This window comes from Cucurbita pepo, chromosome 15, assembly GCF_057944985.1.
Source record: "Cucurbita pepo subsp. pepo isolate OVF chromosome 15, ASM5794498v1, whole genome shotgun sequence".
NCBI lineage: Eukaryota > Viridiplantae > Streptophyta > Magnoliopsida > Cucurbitales > Cucurbitaceae > Cucurbita > Cucurbita pepo.
This window is the reverse complement of record NC_141812.1, coordinates 9,228,229-9,251,431: the sequence shown is the minus strand read 5'-3', so window position 1 is coordinate 9,251,431 and position 23,203 is coordinate 9,228,229. Positions and strand designations below refer to the sequence as shown.

Below are 23,203 nucleotides of genomic sequence, written 5' to 3'. Positions count from 1 at the left end.
TATTATAAAAATATATATTTTTGACTAATTCTTTTCCAACAGTTTGATTTCCATATCTAATATTTAAAGACGTTTTATTTAAAAATTTTGATAATAATTTTTTAATTACTTTTCCAAATCCACGTAAGCAAAAAAGTCTTTTATTCCACGTCAGCGTTTTTAGTGGGCCATGGCAAGACAAGTCAACAGCTGATCATTCTTATTTAAACCAGCCAAGCTGCTAGCTAAGCTTCATAAACAACCATGGCTTCCAACAAGATCGTCTTCTTCCTTTTATCCTCTCTCTTTCTCTTTCAGGCTGTTTCTGCCGTTGAGTACACCGTCACGAACGATGCGATCGGAACCCCTGGCGGTATCCGCTTCGACAACGAAATCGGAGCGGATTACAGCCGGCAGATATTGGCAGCTGCCACTGATTTTATTTGGAACATTTTTCGGCAAAGCTCCGATGATGATCGGAAGAATGTGCAGAAGGTCAGCATGTTCATCGATAGAGACTATGATGGAGTGGCGTTTGCTAGCAACGACGAGATTCATGTCGGTGCTGACTATATTGCTAACTATGACGGGGACTTGAAGAAGGAAATAACAGGTATTAATATATTTTAATTTTAGGTCAAATAAATTTGTTCATTAATTTAAAATTTTTTCTTTAAAGATGGAAAATTAAACCTTTAAACTTTTTAAATATTGAGAGTTTTGAGAATTTATTAAATATAAAATATAAATTTAAGGATTTTGACAAAAATATCCCTAAATTTTAGATTTTGGCTAATTTTTAAATTTTTTTTATAATAATTTTAAATTAAAAAAATTAAAAAATATCTTTTAATTTTAGTTTTAGATAAAATTAGTTAATATTTTATTTAAAAATACACTTGATTATAAGGTTTAAAAAATATTCATTATGTTTAAAATAAAATTTTATTATACCTTTAAATTTTTAAAATTTTTTAAAAATCTTAAAAAACACTTTTTAAACTTTTAAAAAATATTTAAAGATAATTTACTCATAAATTAAAAAAAACATTAATATATGTAAACTTTTAGAAAAAGGTTAAATAATATATTTAAAATCGAAGAAAAAATAATATATAAAATGTAAATACAATTTATGAGGTGTAAATTCAACTGTAAGAATTAAATATTTTAAATAAATGTCTGAGAAGATAAATATTACTTTTGAGAGTCGAAGTGTATTTTTTATTTTTTAATTTTAAAAAATAATGTGTATTAATGAAATTTTTTTAAAATAAAAAATATTTATAAAAGATTAAAGATATTTTTGAAACAAAATAAAAACTATTTCCACCCCAAATTAATAATAATAATAATATATATATATATATTTTTTTTGAGGACAGGAGTGCTATACCACGAAATGACCCATATTTGGCAATGGAACGGGAACCCAAGTGCACCGGGCGGGCTGATCGAAGGGATCGCGGACTACGTACGGCTGAAGTCGGGGTATATTCCGGGGCACTGGGTGGGGCCGGGCGGCGGGAGTAGGTGGGACCAAGGCTACGACGTGACGGCCAGATTTTTGGACTATTTAGAGGGGCTGAGAAGTGGGTTCGTTGCAGAGCTGAACCGGAGGCTCAAAAATGGCTACTCCGCCGATTACTTCCTGCAGTTGCTCGGAAAGCCGGTGGATCAGCTCTGGGCAGATTACAAGGCCGCGTTCGGAAATTAGAACTCTTTTTTTTTTTTTGAATTAATTAATCAATTATTGCTTATTAACATATTCCATATTATGTATCCAACACTTTTATAATAAAATAATTCAGAAGGCTAATTAGGTAATTTTATAATTAATTTAATATTATATCACACCGCACGAATATTATATATATATATTAGAGAGGTACATTCAACACGACAATCTGGACCAACTCAGCTGAAATTATAGGGATTGGGTTGTATTAATTTTGATGAACCCGAGTTGATTCGATTCGATTTCGAGTTCATAGAATAAAAACTTCGAGTTGACCCGAACTAAACAAAAATTTATACATATATTAAGAAGTTAAGCATATTTCGGTGTCCGGTAGAGTGATAATGTGGCTTTACTAGAACTACTTGTACTGGATTTGACTTTAATCCAATATATATTTTTCAATATTTTTAGAGTAATTAATTGTAAAAAATGATGATATTTAGTTGTTAGGATGTTACAATTTTTGCCCGTTGTTATTGATGTTTTTTTAAAAATGATTATAGATTAATTTGTGTTAGAATGTTACTATTTTCGCTGGTTGTTATTGATGATTTTTTAAAAATGATTATAAATTAATTTGTGTTTGTGAATTTTTAATATTTTTATTTGAGATTTTATCAAATAACAGTGAATTTTGCATAAATAATTTTTTTAAAAAAATTAATTTTAGTAATAACCCTACAACTCAACCTGAACTTCTAGGTCGGTTAAAAAATCCTTCCATCCAACCTAATTCCTCGCACGCTAATAAATATTTAAAATGATTTTACATAAAAAATAAATAAATAATAATAATAACAATAATTTTTCCAATTTTGTTTGCATTTCCACGTGTCATATAAATATCGACGTTCAATTTGCCGCCTCATTTTAAATGCTACTCTACGTTTCCTTCCGCGGCACTCTTTTGCTTCCACAGGAGCGATGAATTCTGGTTCGTCTCGCTCGGCTAATTCCCCCGCCCAGAGATCCAAGCGAATTCTCGACAATTCTTCTCCGTCGAGCCCTTCCAGTAGCGGTGCCAACAAGAAGAAACGGATCGACCAGAAAACCCTAGGCGTCGCATGGGGAGCCAATTCCAGTTCATCCTCTCGCTCCTCTCGCAAATCGCCCTTTCCAGATTTCGGAAGGTTTTTTTTTTTTTTTTTTTCCTCTCTTTGCTTTCACATGTTCGAATTGTTAGATTGGGAGATGGCGGTAATTTGAATTTCACCTTTGCACTTTACTTGGAAGCAAGTTTGGTTAGTTGAATCATATATCTTGTAACGGATGTTCTACATGAATTTTTAAGTGAATTTTGGAGTGTTGGAGGGCCGTTATCAAACTGATGCTCTATCGGATTATAATTGAATTCGTTTAGCTTCTTAACTGTTGTTGAGGATTTTTTGGTATGACGTGATTAAAACTTATATAGTGTCTTTATCAAATTTTCTCCCTTAAGTTCTTTTTCTGAACACAGCTATATGGTAGAAAAGAACAGAAAACTGCACAATCAGTTTAACGTTGACGCTTCAAGTGCTTCACATAGTGGTACGAACTCCGGAAATCAAATATTTCAGGGCGTTTCTATATTTGTTGACGGTTTCACGATTCCTTCAAGTCAGGTAGTCTATCTAATAATTTTAAGTTGAGCCGTGAATGTAAAGTAAAACTACCAAGAAGTATGAGTTTCAATTTACAATTTTGCACTTGTTTTTTTCAGTTCTTTTAGCAATTTTTAAATCTTTCCTTTGAGAAGGAATGCTCGTGAAAGTTATGTAGAGAACTTTAGACTTTACAAGTTATAACCTTTTTAGGCCTGTCCTTATCTATTATTATTTTCAATTAGAATGATAATCTTGTTGAGCGTTTTGTGGGCAATTGTTACTGACAACAAGTTAAATTCAGGAATTGCGGGGTTATATGTTGAAGTATGGTGGCAGATTTGAGAATTATTTTTCAAGACGTAGTGTTTCTCATATAATTTGCAGCAATTTACCGGACAGTAAAGTAAAGAATCTCAGGTTTGGTTCGTGATATCTTCATTGTAAAAAAAAAATTATAGTAGTCTTGTTTTGGTGAAGAATTAAGATAAAACTCTTTTGTTGGTTATAATTCAGGTCCTTCAGCCGTGGACTTCCAGTTGTAAAACCCACATGGATCTTGGATTCTGTTGCTTCTAATGAGCTATTAAGTTGTAAGTTATTGCATTGCTTTTATGTGTGATACGTAAATTTAATTAGTGGATAAATGCTTCAGGAATACATTAGGAAGTATTTAATACCAGGTTGTTGGCACTTGAACAACATCAAAGCTATTTCATTTGTCCCGAAAAAAAAAAAACAAAAGGGTCTCAAATAGAGATGCAAATTAATATTTCCACCCGACAGCTGAAATGGATCACATTTTTTCTGTATAGCTTTGTCCCAATAAACGAAAAGGTCTCAAAGAGAAATGCAGACTAATTTTTGCGCCTGTTAGCTGATATGGATATCATTTGTCTGTTTCTAGGGGTTCCTTACCAACTTGATCAGCTTGTAAGTAATCAACCAAGATTATCAGCATTCTTTTCTATGAAAAAAGGTCCGATGTTGGAGAAACGCAAAATGTGCATGACTACTCAAAAGAACTATGGAACAGAGGATTCAATGTCCCTGGTGGCTGTGAATTTAAAGGTTTCACGGTCTGAAGTGAATGAATTGATAGAATCTAGAGCAGAGATGCATTCCGACTCTGAACTGAATCTTCAAGATAATGCAGATAGTGAACTGAATGAGAAGCCAAGTGATGATTTAGAGGCTGGCGAATTAAAGGATACAAGTATATCTGATGTAGATGAATCTATTGAATATGTACCACAAACCTGTGAAAGTTTTGAGATGCTTCCTCGAAATAATGCTGATGTAGAAGTAAAGAAAGAGCCAAGCAATGAAAAATGTGATCATGCAGATGAAGAACCAGGAATTGTTGATGTGGGTCAGAGCAGGGAAGAAAATATATCTAGTTTGCATGGTTTGTCTAAGTCAACTCACAATGATAGCACCAATAATTATTATAGCGATGGATCATCAAGTTCTTTGGTGGCCGGGTCTTCTAAGCTGCGGCATTCAAATTTTGGGAAGGCAGATTTTGTGGAAAGTTATTTCAAGGTACTTTAGGTTATGCAAGAGTTTTTTCCTACAGAGTGTCTTATTTGATAGTGATTGTCTTACCTACTATACTTTCATTCATGTCTTCTAAATCTCAACGTGTATCAATAGAGGGCTGTTGAACTAGGTCCAACCAGGTGCCTTAGTGAAAAATCAGATGGAGTAGAAAAACTATAGGCCTTCTTTCTAGTATTTATATTATTTCATTACAGTTTGATTTTAACTTTTCACTTTTCCCATTTCATAGACTAAATTTCCATTTTCAATCTGCAGAAGTCTAGGCTGCATTTCATTGGAACTTGGAGAAATCGTTACTATAAGCGTTTTCCACGTTCAGCTAGTGGGTCCAATTTTGTAACTTCTCATATCAGTGCTTCTTCCCATTATCAGTCTACCACTATTATCCACGTTGACATGGTAATTTTTGAGCAATATTGGTCCTTCAATATCTGTATTTTGGCTCTTTACCAAGAATTACTTGATTGAACTGGGGAGTTATTTTTTATTCATCATTATATTTTCGTTAATTCATTTTGAAATATACTAATACCAGTATGCTGCCGCCTCAGGACTGCTTTTTTGTCTCAGTGGTTATTCGAAACAGTCCACAATTTAAGGATAAACCTGTAGCTGTGTGCCACTCGGATAATCCTAAAGGAACTGCAGAAATATCATCTGCAAACTACCCAGCTCGAGGTTATGGTTGGTCTTCTAGTTCTCTATATACAAGCTATAACTCAAATCTAAGGCTTTTCTAGAGTATCAATTGATTCTCTCTTTACCCATGTTTATCAAGGAGTCAGAGCGGGAATGTTTGTTAGAGATGCGAAAGCTCTTTGTCCCCAACTTGTTATTTTTCCATATGACTTCAAGTCCTATGAGGAGGTAAGTGATTGGCTATCCACTGGGTTGGGATTTGTCAATCAGTTTGCTAAGGGAGGATGACAATCATATTCTACTTCTGACATCTTTCACATACAACGGTTTTTTTTTTTTGGCATGTGTGGAAATATGCAGGTAGCCGATCAGTTCTATGACATATTGCATAAGCACTGTGAGAAAGTGCAGGTCTGTTTCAGATAGCATTTCTTGTTGGCAATTCAATGTGATTTGCTTTGTTAACGTCCCAACGCATGTCAAATGCAGGCTGTAAGTTGTGATGAAGCATTTTTGGATATCTCAGGCACAGACAAGGTAGATCCTGAGGTTTTGGCTTCAAAAATTAGAAAAGAAATTTTTGATACAACTGGATGTACTGCAAGTGCTGGAATATCTACAAATATGCTAATGGCTCGCCTTGCTACCAGAACTGCAAAACCTGATGGCCAGTGTTACATTCCTTCGGAGAAGGTAGGTGCTAGGAATTCTTGCACTAAACCTTTATTTGATCAATCCATCATTCCTTACAACACTATGATTCAATTCTTGTTGGATTATTCATTTTGATGTCTAGAATGTTGTATCGTGTATTTTTGTCTTATGAATCACTTCACTATTTTTATGTGCAATCTTGAAGGTAAAGGGATTTGTCCTTTTTGTATGTTATTCAAGTTATACTTCCTTTTATTGTCGAGAAGAATGTATATAAGTTGTTCTTTCTACTCAGTCCATTTCATTTTTCTAGGTTGATGATTATTTAGATCCGCTTCCCATTAAGGATCTTCCCGGGATAGGGCGTGCCTTGGAGGAGAAGTTGAAGAAAAGAAGTGTATTTACTTGTGGTCAGCTGCGTATGATATCCAAGGTGGCTCATGACTTGTTTGTTTGGTTACTCGAGGCTTACATTAATGTCAAGGAATTTAGCTTTCTTTATTGCTAGACATATCTAATATTTTTTTGAGTTAGTTGCAATTTTCAAGATGATGTGCCATTAAACCTGTAAACATGTGTCATACACATACTCCTTTCTATTACGTTTCCTATTAAAAAAAAACATAATCTGACATTGACTAAAAGTGGTAAAAGACTCAGTAAAGGCAACAACTACATAAGTATAATGCTTTTGATGTAGAATCCAAAAGTAATTATGCGGGCGTAGGCCCAAAATGAATAAACCTCATACCATTATAGAAATATCGAGATGCTTCGCTGTCCTAACTAGTAGAAACTTTGGACTTAACCCTATTGATGAAATTATCAAGTGCCTTGCAAAAGAGTGATGAGTGTCGGAGATGTAGTCATAGAGGATCGTTAAAAAGATCTTGTATGTCAAATAAAAAATAGTTGTCTCAACAATGTGGTTTGTGGTAACTACCATGGGTTGGCCTAAAGGTTATTGAGACTAGGGAAAGAGTGAAAGAACTTAGAGGGAATGAATTCAAACTCCATGTGTGGATATTAAAATCCTACAAATTTCTTGTCAACCACATGTCCACATATTGTAGGGTTAGGTGGTTTGTTTTGTGAGTTTAGTTTGGATGTGTGGAAACTGGTTGGATATAAATATAAATCAATGTGACTCGTGTTAACTGTAATCTATTTATAAATCTATGTGATTCATTTTAGTGTATTACCAAACAAACACTCTACTCTGATAGAAATATTGTTGAAGAGAGGTTGGATAGATCTTTATTGGAGGGGAGGATTGTTGAGGATGCAACAAAGAGTAGTTGGTGTGACAAAGATGAGAGGATTATTTCATGATATGATTTGTAGTTGATCCCTTTCAACATATTGGCTTGGGAGAGAAGTGGACTTGGAATGTGATAATTGCGTAAATGTATTGATGAAAATTGTTATAAAAAGATGGTAATGTCTTTAATTTAATGTGATGATTTTGAAAATATTTTATACGTAGAAGATAACTGATTTAGTATTGCATACCATTTGTTTGTATGTTATTACTATCGTTTTCTGTTAATGTTAGGAGACTTGTGTATTTAGGCGCTCCTACTTTGACATGCATATGTTGTCCAGCATGGCAGAGATGTAGGAATTGTTGTCTTTCCTGTCTTGTTTAATTTGTGGCCTGGCGTGAGCTAATGCTAAAAATTATATTAATTCTCTTAGAACCTTTTTCTATTATTGTTGTACTGATTAGCAGTTACTCCTCAGTAGTGTCTCCGTAATGGATTTGCTGGTGGGTGGAGATTGATGTAGGGTTGCATGTAGAGGTCCATTTACATCCTAGAGAGTTTGGTTGTGGCTATGCTACGACTAAGTTATTTTGCTGAGTTTGTTATTCTCAAACTAAGTTATTTAGAACGCTTACTTAATTTACTCTCGACATGTCCAGGATTCTCTTCAGAAAGACTTTGGATTGAAAACAGGGGAGATGCTATGGAATTATAGTCGGGGGGTGGACAATCGTGCAGTTGGGTTGATCCAGGTTTGACAGAAACAAAATAACCACATAATTTTTCTTTAACTTCCAAGTGTTGTTTTGCTGATGTGAACTCGATTTTTTTTTTTTTTTTTTTTTTTGTCTTCTTTTAGCTCTTTGGTTGATTTTTCTTTGTTTAAAGTACAATAATAGATATATTCCTGCATTGGATTATACAGTACTGAATATACTAAAACCATTCAAAATCTTCATTCTAGGGTAGACAACGCAAATTTATCATTGTGATTTGCGTTGTAAAATGATAAAGGCATTATTATATGTCTATATAAATAGGATTTTATTAGTCTTTTGGTGTCATTTTACTATTGGTTTAGGGCTTCTATTTGTGCCCATTAATGTTACTTCCTATGGAACTATTGAAAACTTTAAAAAAAGTCCTTTTTTACATAAATCATGATAAAAGATGCATTATTTTGTCTCACTACCACCTTTATATTTTCCAAATAAGATTATCTCCTAACTGTGGCCTAGTTTTGCTGTCTAGACTTTCTTACATTGTCTCATAATTTCATATTTTTCATGTTTACCCTGCTTATGGTTCAGGAAAGCAAATCCATAGGAGCTGAAGTGAATTGGGGTGTTAGGTTCAAGGACTTTAAAGATGTGGGTAACATAAAGGGTTGCGTGTTTACTCATTTTAGACGAAGAAATACATATGAACGAATTAATAACTAATACTTTAGCTATTACAGTGTCAATGCTTTCTCTCGAACCTTTGTAAGGAGGTTTCATTACGATTGCATGGATGTGGAGTGCAGGGACGCACCTTTACCCTCAAGGTAGATTCTCTTTCTTTTGTATTCAGTAAGAAATATTATTGAGTTATTGTCCCTTCAAGATATGGATGAGATTTTTCCTTCTCAATTTATGTGAAAGTGCTATTAGCAATTCTTTTATGTGATGTATTGATTTAGATAAAAAAACGAAGGAAAGATGCCGATGAACCGACAAAGTATATGGGCTGTGGAGATTGTGAAAACCTGAGCCACTCGTTGACGGTATAGTTGTCTGACAAATACCTCCCATTTCCTTTTCATGAATGGATTAGTTTCTATCACCATGTTCATGCTATTGTATAATGCTTATTTATTACTTGTGTGAACTTTGACATCTAAAGTTTTAAGTTTTTTACTGTACTAGGTTCCTGTTGCCACTGATGACCTGGAAATTCTTCAGAGGATTGCAAAGCAGCTTTTTGGGTTTTTTGTCATAGGTAAACTAGGCGTAATTATGATTTTTCAGTTAATGGTAACATTTCTGCTTGCCATCCTGAATCACAGTGTCATTAATATATTATATTGTTTCAGCAACATTTCTAACATTAAATTGGCATAAGAAAAAGTAATACCGCTGGTTTCTTTCCCCCGTATATTTTAATTACTTTCTAGTTTTCCTTACTTTCTGGACTGAAAGACGTGCCTTTTTTAATTGAGTTAAATACGTATTATTTTCTTTAAGAATCTCTATGTTACCCTATTTTGTCATGTAGATGTCCAAGAAATTCGTGGTATTGGTTTACAAGTTTCGAAGCTTCAAAATGTGGATATCTCTAAGCAAGGTAAGTTCGTCTGTGTTATGATTTTCAGATACTATTGATGTTGCTTCTGTGGAAATGAAAATATGTATGAATAATGAAGAGAACTAGGGGGGACCTCGATGGATGAAAACAATTTCAGTGAACAAATCAGAAACTATTTTAACGAAGAATATTGAAAAAGGGTGCTTTTGGGAAGTGATCCCTCGGTGGTCGACATTGGTTTTGTTAGGAGAAGGAATAATAATCCTTCACATTGAGACACACGATCATGTCACTTCCCTCATAAACAGTCAACATTATCGAGATCTATAAGGGATGTGTTACTGTAGTAACTGAGAAGATCTTTCTGAAACTTTTGGGGAAAATCTTTTACGCAGTCCAAAGAGTTCAACATAGGAAATTCATCATCAACCCTTTCCTTTTAGTCAAAGCCTTATTGAAATGTACAGTAGAGGATAGTGCTTGGTTGCTTTGTTTGAATAAACGATGTTCCTGAAACCAGGAAATTGAATTCGAAATTTTATTGAATATTGATAACTTGCTGAATAAGAAAATACTGCAAAATGCTCCAAGTAGTATAAGAAAGTTTTCTACACACCATTTATTAGATCAACATGAAATCGCTTTGAAACCTGCGATCCATTTATTAACATCTTCGTTCCGACACTCCTTCACTAGGCTGTAATTTCTAGATAGGTAGTGAGGGGCTACTGATATCTAATTATATATCTTCCTAGAATCTAATATATGATCCACTCAAATTTTGAAAGAAGCATCCATTTCATATTTAAAAGACAAGTAATTAAACAAATGCTTGCAATTTGCAAAAGAAAATAAGGAACTCTTTGCCAAATTTTTATGTATTCATTTAATTAAATAATAGGTGGATTATTTTTATGTATTCACTTTTTTTTATATATTTTTTTTGGTGGAAAAATTGGTTTCATGTGAGTGTGTTTTCTTCTGAAGGGATGAAAAGAAATTCTTTGGACGCATGGCTTCATTCGTCTGGAACGACAAATGTGGAAAATAGTACTGGTCCTTTGGTAAAGGAAAGGGCTAATATAGGTATGGGAGTTCATCTTCCAATGGTCTTTATTTCTTCTCTTTTTTAATTTTAGGATTGATGTACTTCTGTTCTTTTCCACTGAATCGACTCTTTTAAGTTGAAGCAATAATTGGCGGGAATCATGCTAGCTCAACAGCTGTATTTTTCTTTGCTTTTTCCTCCTGTGACATATTGATATGTTAGTGATAGTAATACTATCTGATTTGATGAGATAGGTGGTGGTTAGTGTCACAATCGCACTTGTGTGGCAGCGGGATAGCGATTGTGCAACACTTGTTCTAATCCATGAACAAGTCAGCCGTGTGAAATTCAGACTTTGCAGACAATATTGGCGTATGCTCAAGTCTCAGGTCACGTTTGAGAGAAATGTTTTAGAAAACGTGAACGATAAAGAAAACAATGTTATAAACTAAAAGCAAGTAGGCAACAACAACAGCTTTGATAGCATATAACCTGAGTAGAAAGATTTGACAACTAGTCACATCCCCCTATAGTACATTTTTGGGGCATTTTAGCCCTGGTAGGTGTAAACATGGTTTTGGTGACCGGTCACACTCCGTATTTACACAAAATAATAGTGCATACCTATTTAGCATGAAAGCAAGTAAAAAGAATTTGGAACAGGCATGCGGTTATGGACAACACGTCCTGGACAAGCATGATCGAGACATCTGACATGCGGCTATAGGCAATACATCTTAGACAAGCATGACCGTGACAATTAGCATAGCTCTTTTAGTCATAAGGATTAGTACTTGCTTACCTCGTGAGCAGTTCAACCCTAGGAATGATGCTAGAAATCTTGTTGTGAGGCATCAGTATTTCCATATTTGCATACTAAGAATTGAGATCAGAAACGAACATGCAAATATGGAAATACTGATGCCTCACAACAAGATTTCTAGCATCATTCCTAGGCTTTTCTAATTTGTCTTCTTTACTTGCTTTAGAAGTGTCCCTACAGGGTTCCACATATAATCTGAGTACCTTAGTTCTCACGTGTTTATTACTTGTCATACTTCGTTCGTTTATGTATTCTAGTTAAATTAGGAGCCACATTTAACCTCGTCATCCATTTCAAATCTTCGGATAAGGAACACCACCTTTTCCTAAGCATTTATGACCACTATCCCCGTACTGATCTTTTGCATACGACTCTTTAAATTGGTTTAAAGGTGAAGCATCATTCTTACTTTGTTATAATAATCTTTACAGATAGTGAGAAACGGTGTGACTCCGGAGCTTTAGATCAGTTATCTGCTGATCCTACAAGCCATCTAATTCAATTGGAGAATAATCAGCTCCACTGTGAATCTTTGAACCCGGTTTCAGCTCCACCTCTGTGCAATCTGGATGTTGGAGTTATAGGGAGCCTACCTCCTGAACTCTTTTCAGAGTTAAATGAAATCTATGGTGGAAAACTAGATGATCTCCTAGCTAAAAGCAGATACAAAAGTGAAGCTTTCTTGTCTTCTTTAAGGGTTTCGTCTCAAGGACCAGTAGAAGGTGAAATTTATCTATGGAATAGCTTATTGTCCGGTTTTTGTAACTGATAAAGTTGCTGATTTTTTTTTCTCCCTTTTCTACTGTCAATCAAATGAAGGTGATAGACTTACTTCATCAGATGCCCAAGAAAACAAAACACAGTTGGAAAATAAGGTATTATTTAATGGACACTTTGGAATATATCTCATATTTTTCGTGTGCTATCATTCAGTATTTAACAATTATGCTACAAGTTGATTATGCCTATTTTTTTGTTTGTTGCTTCACTCTTTTTTTAATCTGAACGAACAGTTTACTGGGGTGAGAGAAACACCCTTCAATTCATTCATGTACTTATGTGCTCTTTGGTGTTTTTGGTCCTGTGCAGCACATTGTTGAACGTTCCCCACCTGCACAGATTTCTGGGGAAGGATTGTGCAATGTGGTGACTCCTATACCCACCTCTGGATCTCATAGAATTGATTTACTACCTTCATCTCTAAGTCAAGTAGATCCGTCAGTATTACAAGAGCTACCTGAACCACTGAGGGATGACATACTTAAGCAACTCCCAGCACACAGGGGAAAAGAGCTTTCTTTAGAACATTCAGTAAAAATTCATCACGAATCTTGTGATGCCACTGCCAGTACGTCTGGCTCAATAGACTCTTTCACGGAGAATGGTCTTTGGTGTGGGAACCCTCCTCTATGGGTTGATAAGTTTAAAGCCAGTAATTGCTTGATATTACAATTTCTTGCAGAGACGTATACAGAGTCGGGGTCACCCGAAAATCTTTATGGGATTTTGCTAAGGACTTTATCTAAATCTTGGCATCCTCCAGTTCCGGAATCTGATGGTTGGGATGGTGCTATTTATGGTTTATGTGAGCTTCTTAAGCAGTACTTTAAGTTAAAGATAGAGCTGGACATCGAGGAGACCTATGCTTGTTTTCGTCTTCTTAAGAGGTAATTTTGTATGTTTGTTGAGATGACCAGGTGATGCAGGCTTGAAATTTTGTGCCTCTGTTTCAAGTGGTCTTGCGTTGCTATCTGGTTTTATGATATTTATCATCCACCCTTTTTATTCTTCTTTTCTGGAATTTTAGACATGACCATGCTGATATAATGTTGGAATTACATTAGTTCTAGTCTTCATTGTGTTATCCTTTTTTTTTTTTTTTTTTTGTTTCAGGTTAGCGATGAAATCCCAGGTTTTTCTGGAAGTCTTCAACATTATCGATCCTTACCTTCAGGTTATTGCCTTAAAATGCTAATTGAGATCTTTGTTTCTTTTTTTTTTTTTGATAAAAAGCCAATTTTCATTGTGAATAAAATGAAAAAACATACAAAAAAACAAGCTCACAAAAGGAAACTCAGTCAGCTTGGTTCTTGGCTTTGCCATTTCCTCTCTCAAGCACTACTTGAAATGAAAGTGCAAGATCAATCAAACAAAGACTGATTTCAAACCTCGCTGTCGCCGAGTCAGTTCTTATGGCCGAATCCGCAGCAAGCGAATGCCTGAGTCATGGGACATTCCTTTCTTCAAGTCATTTTGCTTTCCTTTCCTTCTCTGTGGGCGGGCTAACTAGAAAAGTACCCTAGAGAAAAGAGTGTTGATCCAAAGTATTGATTCTTCCATAGATAACCTACCAGACATAGAACTTCACCTTTTTTAACATTTTCACCTTCCGAACGGAGGCAAGATCTATGGAAAAACCCTCAGGGACTAGGACTCCAAATATACAGTTCTCTTATCCCTTCTAAGTTCAAAGTCTCCCAATAAAGAAAGGATAGCTATAACCTTTGTCGTTCCCTATTAGACAAATAACAACGGAACTCGAATGAAGGAGAGAGAGCTCCGAGAATGAATCAAGACATCAACCATACAACAATTTTTCAGTTTTAAATCAGTGGTTTTTGATGTCAATAGTGCCCCTTTTTAGTTTTTGGCATCGGTCTTTGAAAATGAGTACAGAGGTATGGTTAACCTTTATGTGTTGGTCTTTTTATAAACAACGTGCAACATGTATTGATTAGGTGCTTCTCATTCTGCACTTAATGGCAAGTGGAAGTGACTCAAGGCCTTTTAGAGTCCTACTAGAGCCGCACACAAGACATTCACTAGCAAACGAAAATATAATTGGTGACAAGGAATTAACCCAAAAGATCCTTTCGTCTGCCGTTGGAAAAAATTAATTTTAGTTACAAAAATCTGAAAAATAGTTCTGCAAGGAGAAGGGGTAATCCTTCTAAAAACAAGTTTGCTCCCTCTCGATGTATCCTTAAGATAAGACCCTAGCCTGTGATTCCTCTCACAAACTGCTCATGCAATTCCTTCGATAGAATTGTTCTGTTGGACCTTTCCTTTCTTTTAATATGTCGTTGGAGATGGATATATATATATATATATATATATATTCTGTATTGAAGATACATAATTTAACAGGCTAAATTTTGTAGCTATGACATCTTTATGTCTTTATTGAAGTTGTTCAATTTTTTGTGTACTCTTTTCTCATTGCACTTCAAATCATCAGGGAGCAGTCAATGAATTCTACGGCGGAAGTTTGAAGGTGTAGACCCTTCACTCATACTACGTTTTGACCAGATAGCGTTGCGATGGAAATGTATGTGCAGGGTAAGATGCCTTCAATAATTCAGTGACGCATATTACAACTTGATCATCATTTGACAATCTTTAAACAAGTAATGTCTGTCGTTAACAATATACTTCAAATTGAATCATCAAGAAACTATTTTTGCTTTATCTAAATCCTATGACTTGAATGGATTGAAGTCTTACTTGTTCTTACAATTGTATGAAGTATAGGTTAAATGTTCATATGGAAGTGCTACCACTCTACTAGGTGATAAAGAAGTTAAGCTGTGGAGAACGAAGTATCTGCTTCTTCAGAAATTTCCTTTGGCATGGTAGTAAAGACAGGCCCAGGGGGTTCCCATCTCACTAAATGAAAAGAAGGTACAATCTCAAGCCCTTCTAGCAAAGTGGATATGGCGCTTCCAAGCTGAAAAAGTGGCACTTTGAGAAGAACTAGTGCGGCCGAATATGGTACCTTCCACTTAAATGAACATTAATTGAGATAGAAAGAAAGTCCGACCATAATATTGCCCGATACCCCTGGATTTGAGGTTTGAAGGTCCAGAAATTTGGGAAATATAAATGTTGGATGGTCAGTCTAATGGCACCGTAAACAAAATCACCCGAGTGTCCGGCCCATAAAGTATTATGACTTTCCTGGATGAGCTTCTTCCTCAATTCTCTCGTTATCTAGACATACAATCTGTTTTCTTTTGTCAGTAGAAAGCTCTTCTTTGCGTTCATCTAGATTGTGTGCATTATTGTGCGATCCTAACGGACATGGAAATATACCCTACAGGTCCAACAAGATGGAAAACCGTGTTAAAATGAGGAATGAAAGAGAGGGAGATGATAGTTTTTTTTTTTTTTAGATGAATATGGCTAGGAAATGAGGATTATATTTAGTTGATATACATATACGTGTTAATTATGTTGTAATATCAAATTTTAATTCTTTTTTTTATAAATGATGTTGAATACTATATTATATATTTTTTTTGTTATGAAATAAATTAGAATGTGATCATAGAGAATTTTCAACAAACGAAAATTAAAATAAATGACAAAAATGGTGGCAGAAATGGAGACACGAAAAAGAAATAGGAATAAACGTGATTACCATGGAAGGTTGCATTGAATGAAGTTTGAGAATATTTATTTTTCCATTATTATTATTATTATTATTATTATTATTATTATAATTCTTTCAAGCAAATTTTAGTCAAAACTAACAAACATGGGTTCTCATGGTTACATGTATCACACTTCATTTTTATTCAAACATGTGCTATGGCCGGCCAAGTCCCTATGACAGCAATTTTGTTTGTATTCTCCTTTTTCTTTTTCGATTGAATTAATAATTCAACGTACCACTACGATCAAACTTCTAAAACATGGTTAGACATTGAAATTGTTATTACGTGTGTACTATTAAGGGCGTTCATAACCAAATCAGGTTTAGAATAGTGAAACAATTTATTTAAAAAAATAAATCAGATGTTCCTATTTCAAATAAAAACGTGCTTACATAAGATACTCTCGCTAATATTCTATCTTAACTTTCCCTCGGTTTCTAACAAAATGTTAGCATTAGGAATTTCCTACTAGAACTTAATGCAAAGATTACGAGACCAAACTCTGCTTTTAACATTTTTGACCCGTAACCTAAATCACAACATAAAATAATGAATTTAAGGAGATCTGATTTTTGTTGCTAAAATGTTATTAACTGTTCTAAGAAACACTAAGTCATTACGATCATTTATTGAAAGGGTTGAGAGTGATCGAGAGAGAATCAAAAGGCAGCGAGCGACTGAAAGGAAAAAAATTAAGATGAAGCTGAGAAAAAGGACGTGCGACGACTGCTTCCAAAACGATTTTTTAACCTAACCCTGATCGGGCTTGACTTGGTCAACCCTAATACAATAATACAAACAACGTGGTTCACTTCTTAATATTTCATAATTTTATTTCTAGTTATTTATTGGTCAAATTTCATTCAAGTCTAATCGTAATAGTTTGAATATTTTCTATTTGAGTACAATACAATTTCTATTTTCTTTTCTCATTGTCCAAACATTTGCTATGTAAGTCCCAACGAGTTAAGACCATAATTGAACTTAAGTTGTGTTGTCTTCATGTTGCACGACCTAAAATTGCGTTGTCTTCATGTTGCACGACCTAAAATTTAGCAACTAATGTGAGAGTCTGATATTGATTGAGGAGGAGAACAAAAACACTGTTTATAAGGGTGTGGAAACCTTCCCTTACCCGACATTGAAAATCTTGAAGGAAAGTCCAAAGAGGATAATACTTGGTAGTGGTGGGTTTGGGCTGTTACAAATGGTTTCAGAGCCAAACATCGGACGATGTGTCAATCTTCTCGCTGTTTCCGAAGGGGGTAGACACGAGGCAGTGTGCCAGTAAGGACGCTCAGCCCTAAAGGAGGGTGGATTTGGTGGTGGTCCCACATCGATTAGAGAAAAAGGAACAAGTGCTAGCGAGAACGCTGGCCCCCGAAAAGGAGTAGATTGTGAGAATCCCACATTGGTTGAGGAGGAGAACAAAACCCCTAGCAAACGGGTTCCTTTTTATTTATTTATTTATTTGAATTCAACAATTATATCAAAAAAGATTGAACCATCGATATTTAGAACAACCACTATATTGACATAATAAATTCATAGCAACACATAAATACAATAATATTTATGGTCAACCAGAATCAATTAATTAACCATTCCACCACCTACCCATATTTATGTTCTTACATCCATTGACTTGTTTCCCGTTCTAATCGGGTTCTAATCTCATTCAACTTTATCTTATTTTTTTAAAAAAATTAAGAATATTTAATGTTTATAACTTAATATTAGTGATGCACTGTGATTTATAAATATTTGAACGAGTTATCATCTTGTTACGTATATTGGAACGAGTTAAGACCATAGTTGAGCTAGAGTTGCGTTATCATCTTGTTGCACGAACCAAAATTTAGCAACAAATGAACTCACATGAACCTAGCTCAGTGATAACTGACATGCACCCTGAAAACAAAGGGTTAAGTTGGGTTAGGTTGTGAACTCTATTTAGATTGTTAGGGTTATCAACCCAACCAATCGAACTTTCGAGTGGGTTCAAAAGTTTTTTCAGTCTAATCCAACCCAACCAATGTACACTCCCTATGTTCATGACAGTATGAGATCCCACATCGGTTGGAGAGGGGAACAAAGCACACTCGTTATAAAGGTGTGGAAACCTCTCCCTAACATATGTGTTTTAAAACCGTGAGTCTGATGACGATATGTAACGGGCAAGAGTGGACAATATCTATTAGCGGTGGGCTTCGGTTGTTACAAATGAAATCAGAGAAAGATATCGGGCGGTGTGCCAGTGAAGACGTTGGGCCCTTAAGAGGGTAGAATGTGAGATCCCACATCGGTCGGATAGTGGAACCAAATACTTCTTATAAGGGTGTGGAATCATCTCCCTAGTAGACGTGTTTTAAAACCGTGAGGCTGATGACGATACGTTACTGGCCAAAACGAACAATATCTACTAGCAGTGATCTTGAACGGTTACAGACTCTAAGATAATAATAAATAAATAACACACCTATGCCCTAAAGTCAAGACACCAAACCTCAACCTTTTCTTATATAAACACTAAGCCTTTCTCTTAACGCCATTGTCATCTTCATCTTCTTCCTCTTATTCTCTTCCATTCAAGTCCACTCCTCGAGACCTCTCGAACACGACCCTTCTTCCTCGACTTCTCCGGCGACAAAACTTCATGTACACAAAGCTTATTCCGGACCGAGCCACCGTGGTGTCGGCCATTGACTGTCTTGAAAGCTTATCCTTGTTGTTTGATTAGTTCTAGAGTTTTTATGCACGGTGAGAACGGTCTTAGCTTTTGTATATCCAAACAATTTTAAAATGGATTAAGATTGTCGCGAATTCGAAGGTTAAAACGATCAACTCCATCAAATGACTTTTCGAATTGTCACAAATCTACTGTTTATGACCGCTACTCGTTATTGTTTCATTAAATTTACTTCGTTAAAAGGTTCATGATTCGACTTTGGATGCTATAAACCGGTATCGAAATTTCATCCTAGATACATAAGATTTGATTTTGACGACGGTACAATATCAATAAAAATGACTCCTAAACTTGATGAGTCCTGTAATAGTTTCGATCCAGCTCAAAATACCCAAAAGTCGTGAAATAAAAAAGGGCCAATAAATGAAACGTCGATCATAGACTATCGAGATGGAAAGAACTTGCACCAAACCGTCAACGTCATTTTTTGGCTTTTCCTTTATTTGGATTTTTTCTTTCGAGCCTCCAGTCAATGCTAAAAGAGGTTTCCATACTCTTATAAAGAATTCCATTCTTCTCCCCGACCAATGTAGGTCTCAAAATCCACTCTCTTTAGGGCCCAACGTCCTCACTGACACTCGTTCCTATCTTCAATCGATGTCGTTCCTCTCTTCAATTGATGTAGGATCTCACATACGATGCTAAGGAGACTAAACTTATAATTTGACGTTTTAATACGAAACTTTTGAAGCAAACAAAACCCACAAAACAAAAGTGCCACTCATCTCTCTACTCCAAAACAATCATCAAAATAAACAAGTCCGACAACTCAAACCCCAAAAAACAGGAAAAGAACAAAAAAAAAGAACATCTTTTCACATCTATTTTCTTTCCCATCAAAAAAAGAACTGTCGATTTACAGCTTCTTCTGCTCTGTTTCTGATTCATTTAACTCAAAAAAAACACCAAAACTATATACACATAAAACTCCAAAACCCTCCTTCCTTCTCAGAGCTTCCTCCCCATGCCCATCGCCGGCGACCAAAAGTCCGCCACCGTACAGTTCGCCAAATGCAAGCTACACTCCACCGGAATCAAACACAGCCCTCTCCCTTTCAGCTCCCCCTCCGTTTCCCCATTTCCTCCTCCCTTCGGCGAAACAAAGCGAAGAAATGGCTTAAAATCAAATAAGAACAGGAAAATGCTCTGTTTTTTTTGAAACAGAGTGCTTACCAGCTGATTCTTGTCCAGGTAAGGACTGTACAAGACTTGAATTTGTTCGTGTAAAAATTTGATGTAACCCATTGCCTCGTGAAGAACTGAAGCTGTGTCTGTCTGTTTTGAAGCCATCAACATTCAAAAATTGATATCAAGTTCTTGAAAATGGACAAAAATGTAATGAAATTAGATACTCTGTTTTTTTTTTTTTTTTTTCTGCAACCTTCCCGAACGGCGAAACCAATTGTTGTAGCGCTGTGATTCTTTCTCCTAGCTTCTCCTTCTTCTAATATCACCAAAAAAAAACAAAACCCATTTCATAAAAACAGAGAAAAAAACAAGAACATGGCAAGAACTGACTGACCTTTGCATGTCCGGCAGAATAGGGAGCTTCAGGTTTGGTCTTTTTTGAAGCTTTCTGGTTCGACAATGGAGCTGGTTTAATGGCGGTTGTTTCTGGGTTTGATCCATTTTTTCTCTTTACGGAATCGCTGCATGCGTTGGCTGATCTAAGTCCCAGCTGGGGATGTTCTTGCTCTTGTTTGGTGCCGAAACAGAGCATCTTGGGGGGGTTTTCAATGGCGAATGATGAAGAAACAGAGTACTCAAAGATTTGGTGATGAACATGATGATGTTTATCAACATCGATATCATCATCTTCATCATGATCTGCGGAGAATAGAAGCTGAGAAAAAGTGGTAGCTGCTGCTGTTTTTGGGTCCCGACCAGAGGATTGATTTTCCGCCATTAATGGGTTGGAAAGAAAACAGAGCCCCAGATAAAAACAGTGTGAAATCGAGCTGCTGGTGTTTTTAAAAGTGTGAAGAACATCAGTGGGAGAAAAAAACGGAAGCTTTTTATGTTTTTTCTTTTGTCTCTGTCTCTGTCTCTGTTTGTGTGTGAGTGAGAAGCAGGGGATTATTGTGGTTTTGGTTAGAAATGGAGTGTGTGGAGGGCTTGGAAAGTTCCGAGATTTTGGTTTTTGGAGCGTTTTGGTCAAATGTTTTGGACCCGAGATGGCTGTGGATTTCGATGTCCGAAGTGGAGGCAGAGGAAGCCATTGTTATTGCCATTGCCACGGTGCTCTGTTTTTGATATGAGGCTCGAAGAACATGAGTTTCTTTTTAATTTGGTTCTTTTGTTTCTACTTATGATCTAATTGTGTGTGTATGTGAGTCCCTTTGTTTGATGATTTGATTCGATGGTTACCGTGAATGATCGATGTGATTATGTACGAGACGGAGAAAATTAGTGTGTATAGGATGTGCCAATATGTGAATGAATGAATCGAGACCATCTTCGAATGATAGCGATTATGAGAATATGATGGTTAAGAAAGACTAAGAAAACGGAAAGTTACTACCAGTATCGACAAGGGGTGTCTTTTTTCTCGGTGACTCGATCAAAGAAACTCTGAAGTTAACGTGTTTTGCTTCAAGGAATTCTATGTTAGGTGGTTGTGAGATCCTATATCGTTGGAGAGGAGAACGAAGTATTTTTTTTATATAGGTGTAGTAACTTCTCTCTAGTAGATGCGTTTTAAAACTATGAGGTTGATGACGACACGTAACGGGCCAAAGTAGATAATATCTACTAGCGATGGTCTTATGTTGTTAGAAATGGTATCAGAACCAGACATTGAATGGTGTGCCAACGAGGACTTTGGACTCTCAATGGAGTGGATTGTGAGATCTTACATTGGTTGATTATGAGAACGGAATATTTCTTATAAAATGTGTAAAAACATCTCTCTAGTAGATGCGTTTTGAAACTGTGAGGCTGACGGCAACACGTAACGGACCAGAGCGGATAATATTTACTAGCGGTAATCTCACGTTGTTACAAATGGTATCAAAGCCAGACACCGGGTGGTATGCCAATAGGACAATGGGTCCCAAGTGAAGTGGATTGTGAGATCTCACATCGATTGGCGAGAAGAACAATACATTTGTTATAAAGATATAGAAAACTCTATCTAGTAGACGTGTTTTAAAACTATGAGATTGACGGCGACACATAAAACGAGTCAAAACAGACAATATTTACTAGCTGTGGTCTCAGGCTGTTACAGTGGCATCTTAAGAATTCCACTAAAAAAACATGTCGAAAAAACTCATGTTTATTTGTAGGAACAGTTTTCACTTTTAAAGTGAAAAGTAAGTAACATGGTCATGTCGCAGAGACGGAGATAATTCTCACTCTTAGAAGTAAGAAATAAGTAACATGATTATGTCGCACGTGACTAAAAAAAAATATATATATATATATATCTCGATATCATCATATACTGGATCCTAATTTCGACTCCTAGGCAACGTAGTAAAATAAGGTAATATTATAATATTAGAAAGGGTGAAGTTGTAGTAAAAGAGGAGGGGGGGTTGGGGGTGCCGACATTTGGTGGGATTAATTCATAGGATGCCGTGTTTCCCCGACACCTCGACGGTTGATTGCTCTTATTTTCTCTCGCCGCCCTCCAATGTCTCGGCCACTGCCACGGCCCTACCTCCCGCCTGTCCTTACTTGCTTTTTTATTTATTTATTTATTTATTTATTTATTTATTTTAATGCAACAAAATCTATATATTTTATTTTTTATTATTTAAGTGAAAAGTTGAAAATTAATTCAAATATAATTTTTCTTAAAATATGATGAAATTTTAAAATAAGTATAATAATAAATGGAAAAACGGGGTCGATCTCGCGATTAAGATAGTCGCGTTAGAGGTCGCGCAACAGCTTCCCGTGGAGCCTCCTATGGATCATCTGGTCCGCTCGGGGAAAGATCGAGAATTTCTAGAATAAGCATGACACAAGCCTCCGTCTATGTATCGACTATTGGGCTCATAACAATACTACAATGGACTTATATGTTCGAAAACATCTTAGTTGCTTTAGTAATCCGTTCATCTTCTTTGCCAGCAAAGCTACAACACTGTTTGATAGTAATCACTCGTGTGCATCATGGTGTTCTCAGGCTTGTTAGTCCTCTTTTTTCCATGGTGTTCCGGCTATACGATGCCATGAATCTCGACCGGTGGTTGTCGGTGTCGTGCTCGTCGTGAGGTAACTCAACAGTCTTTTTTTCTGATCTCCCTCGTTTTCCCTCTATATTATGTTATTCTTCTTTGTCGGTGGATTCTATGAGGTGCGGCTAAAGGTTGTTGGTATCGGAAAAACGTGTAGAGTGAGGGTGCGAGAATTTTGACGTCGTCGGAATTCTCATCCCCTTTTTTCCGGCGGCCTCGTTTTTTTTTTTTTTTTTTTTTTAATCCTTGC

General features: G+C 35.8%; 3 protein-coding genes across 6 annotated transcripts; 2 read left to right on the top strand and 1 right to left on the bottom strand.

Annotated features, from left to right (window-relative positions):
* Positions 1–243: 243 nt before the first annotated feature.
* On the top strand, positions 244–1,725 carry LOC111811302 (uncharacterized). The gene is made up of 2 exons (XM_023698080.2): positions 244–592; positions 1,365–1,725. The coding sequence occupies exons 1-2, from the start codon at positions 244–246 to the stop codon at positions 1,694–1,696; spliced, it is 681 nt and encodes a 226-aa protein (XP_023553848.2). The 3' UTR covers positions 1,697–1,725.
* Positions 1,726–2,593: 868 nt separating this feature from the next.
* Positions 2,594–15,624, top strand: REV1 (DNA-directed DNA polymerase). 3 transcript variants are annotated; one of them, XM_087118092.1, is made up of 25 exons: positions 2,711–2,850; positions 3,012–3,108; positions 3,180–3,324; positions 3,608–3,723; positions 3,820–3,896; positions 4,211–4,848; positions 5,122–5,265; positions 5,418–5,550; positions 5,645–5,733; positions 5,866–5,916; positions 5,995–6,198; positions 6,473–6,592; positions 8,084–8,176; positions 8,735–8,794; positions 8,884–8,970; positions 9,106–9,189; positions 9,332–9,404; positions 9,681–9,749; positions 10,698–10,796; positions 12,013–12,303; positions 12,401–12,456; positions 12,671–13,248; positions 13,475–13,535; positions 14,820–14,920; positions 15,113–15,624. In XM_087118092.1, the coding sequence occupies exons 3-24, from the start codon at positions 3,184–3,186 to the stop codon at positions 14,859–14,861; spliced, it is 3,306 nt and encodes a 1,101-aa protein (XP_086974218.1). In that variant the 5' UTR covers positions 2,711–2,850; positions 3,012–3,108; positions 3,180–3,183; the 3' UTR covers positions 14,862–14,920; positions 15,113–15,624. The 3 variants fall into 3 exon arrangements, with proteins under 3 accessions (XP_086974216.1, XP_086974217.1, XP_086974218.1); XM_087118090.1 differs by lacking the exon at positions 3,012–3,108 and having other exon boundaries at positions 2,594–2,850; XM_087118091.1 differs by lacking the exon at positions 3,012–3,108 and having other exon boundaries at positions 2,594–2,850; positions 15,108–15,624.
* Positions 15,625–19,566: 3,942 nt separating this feature from the next.
* On the bottom strand, positions 19,567–21,228 carry LOC111811300 (basic helix-loop-helix (bHLH) DNA-binding superfamily protein). Of its 2 annotated transcripts, XM_023698077.2 has the most exons (4): positions 20,289–21,228; positions 20,148–20,210; positions 19,940–20,041; positions 19,567–19,855 (listed from the first exon to the last, which is right to left on the bottom strand). In XM_023698077.2, the coding sequence occupies exons 1-4, from the start codon at positions 20,670–20,672 to the stop codon at positions 19,715–19,717; spliced, it is 690 nt and encodes a 229-aa protein (XP_023553845.2). In that variant the 5' UTR covers positions 20,673–21,228; the 3' UTR covers positions 19,567–19,714. The 2 variants fall into 2 exon arrangements, with proteins under 2 accessions (XP_023553845.2, XP_086974018.1); XM_087117892.1 differs by having other exon boundaries at positions 19,567–20,041.
* Between the last annotated feature and the right edge of the window lie 1,975 nt (positions 21,229–23,203).

What these genes read in the sequence shown, in the direction of transcription:
- LOC111811300 (XM_087117892.1), bottom strand. Translation starts at nt 20,672, where the DNA reads ATGGCGGAAAATCAATCCTCTGGTCGGGACCCAAAAACAGCAGCAGCT. An exon ending in ATTCTGCCGGACATGCAAAG is followed by an intron (nt 20,211 to 20,288) that starts GTCAGTCAGTTC and finishes TGGTGATATTAG; the next exon opens with AAGAAGGAGAAGCTAGGAGA. An exon ending in TGGTTTCGCCGTTCGGGAAG is followed by an intron (nt 20,042 to 20,147) that starts GTTGCAGAAAAA and finishes GCTTCAAAACAG; the next exon opens with ACAGACACAGCTTCAGTTCT.
- REV1 (XM_087118090.1), top strand. Translation starts at nt 2,645, where the DNA reads ATGAATTCTGGTTCGTCTCGCTCGGCTAATTCCCCCGCCCAGAGATCC. An exon ending in CTATTATCCACGTTGACATG is followed by an intron (nt 5,266 to 5,417) that starts GTAATTTTTGAG and finishes CTGCCGCCTCAG; the next exon opens with GACTGCTTTTTTGTCTCAGT. An exon ending in CTACCCAGCTCGAGGTTATG is followed by an intron (nt 5,551 to 5,644) that starts GTTGGTCTTCTA and finishes ATGTTTATCAAG; the next exon opens with GAGTCAGAGCGGGAATGTTT.
- LOC111811302 (XM_023698080.2), top strand. Translation starts at nt 244, where the DNA reads ATGGCTTCCAACAAGATCGTCTTCTTCCTTTTATCCTCTCTCTTTCTC. An exon ending in CTTGAAGAAGGAAATAACAG is followed by an intron (nt 593 to 1,364) that starts GTATTAATATAT and finishes TTTTGAGGACAG; the next exon opens with GAGTGCTATACCACGAAATG.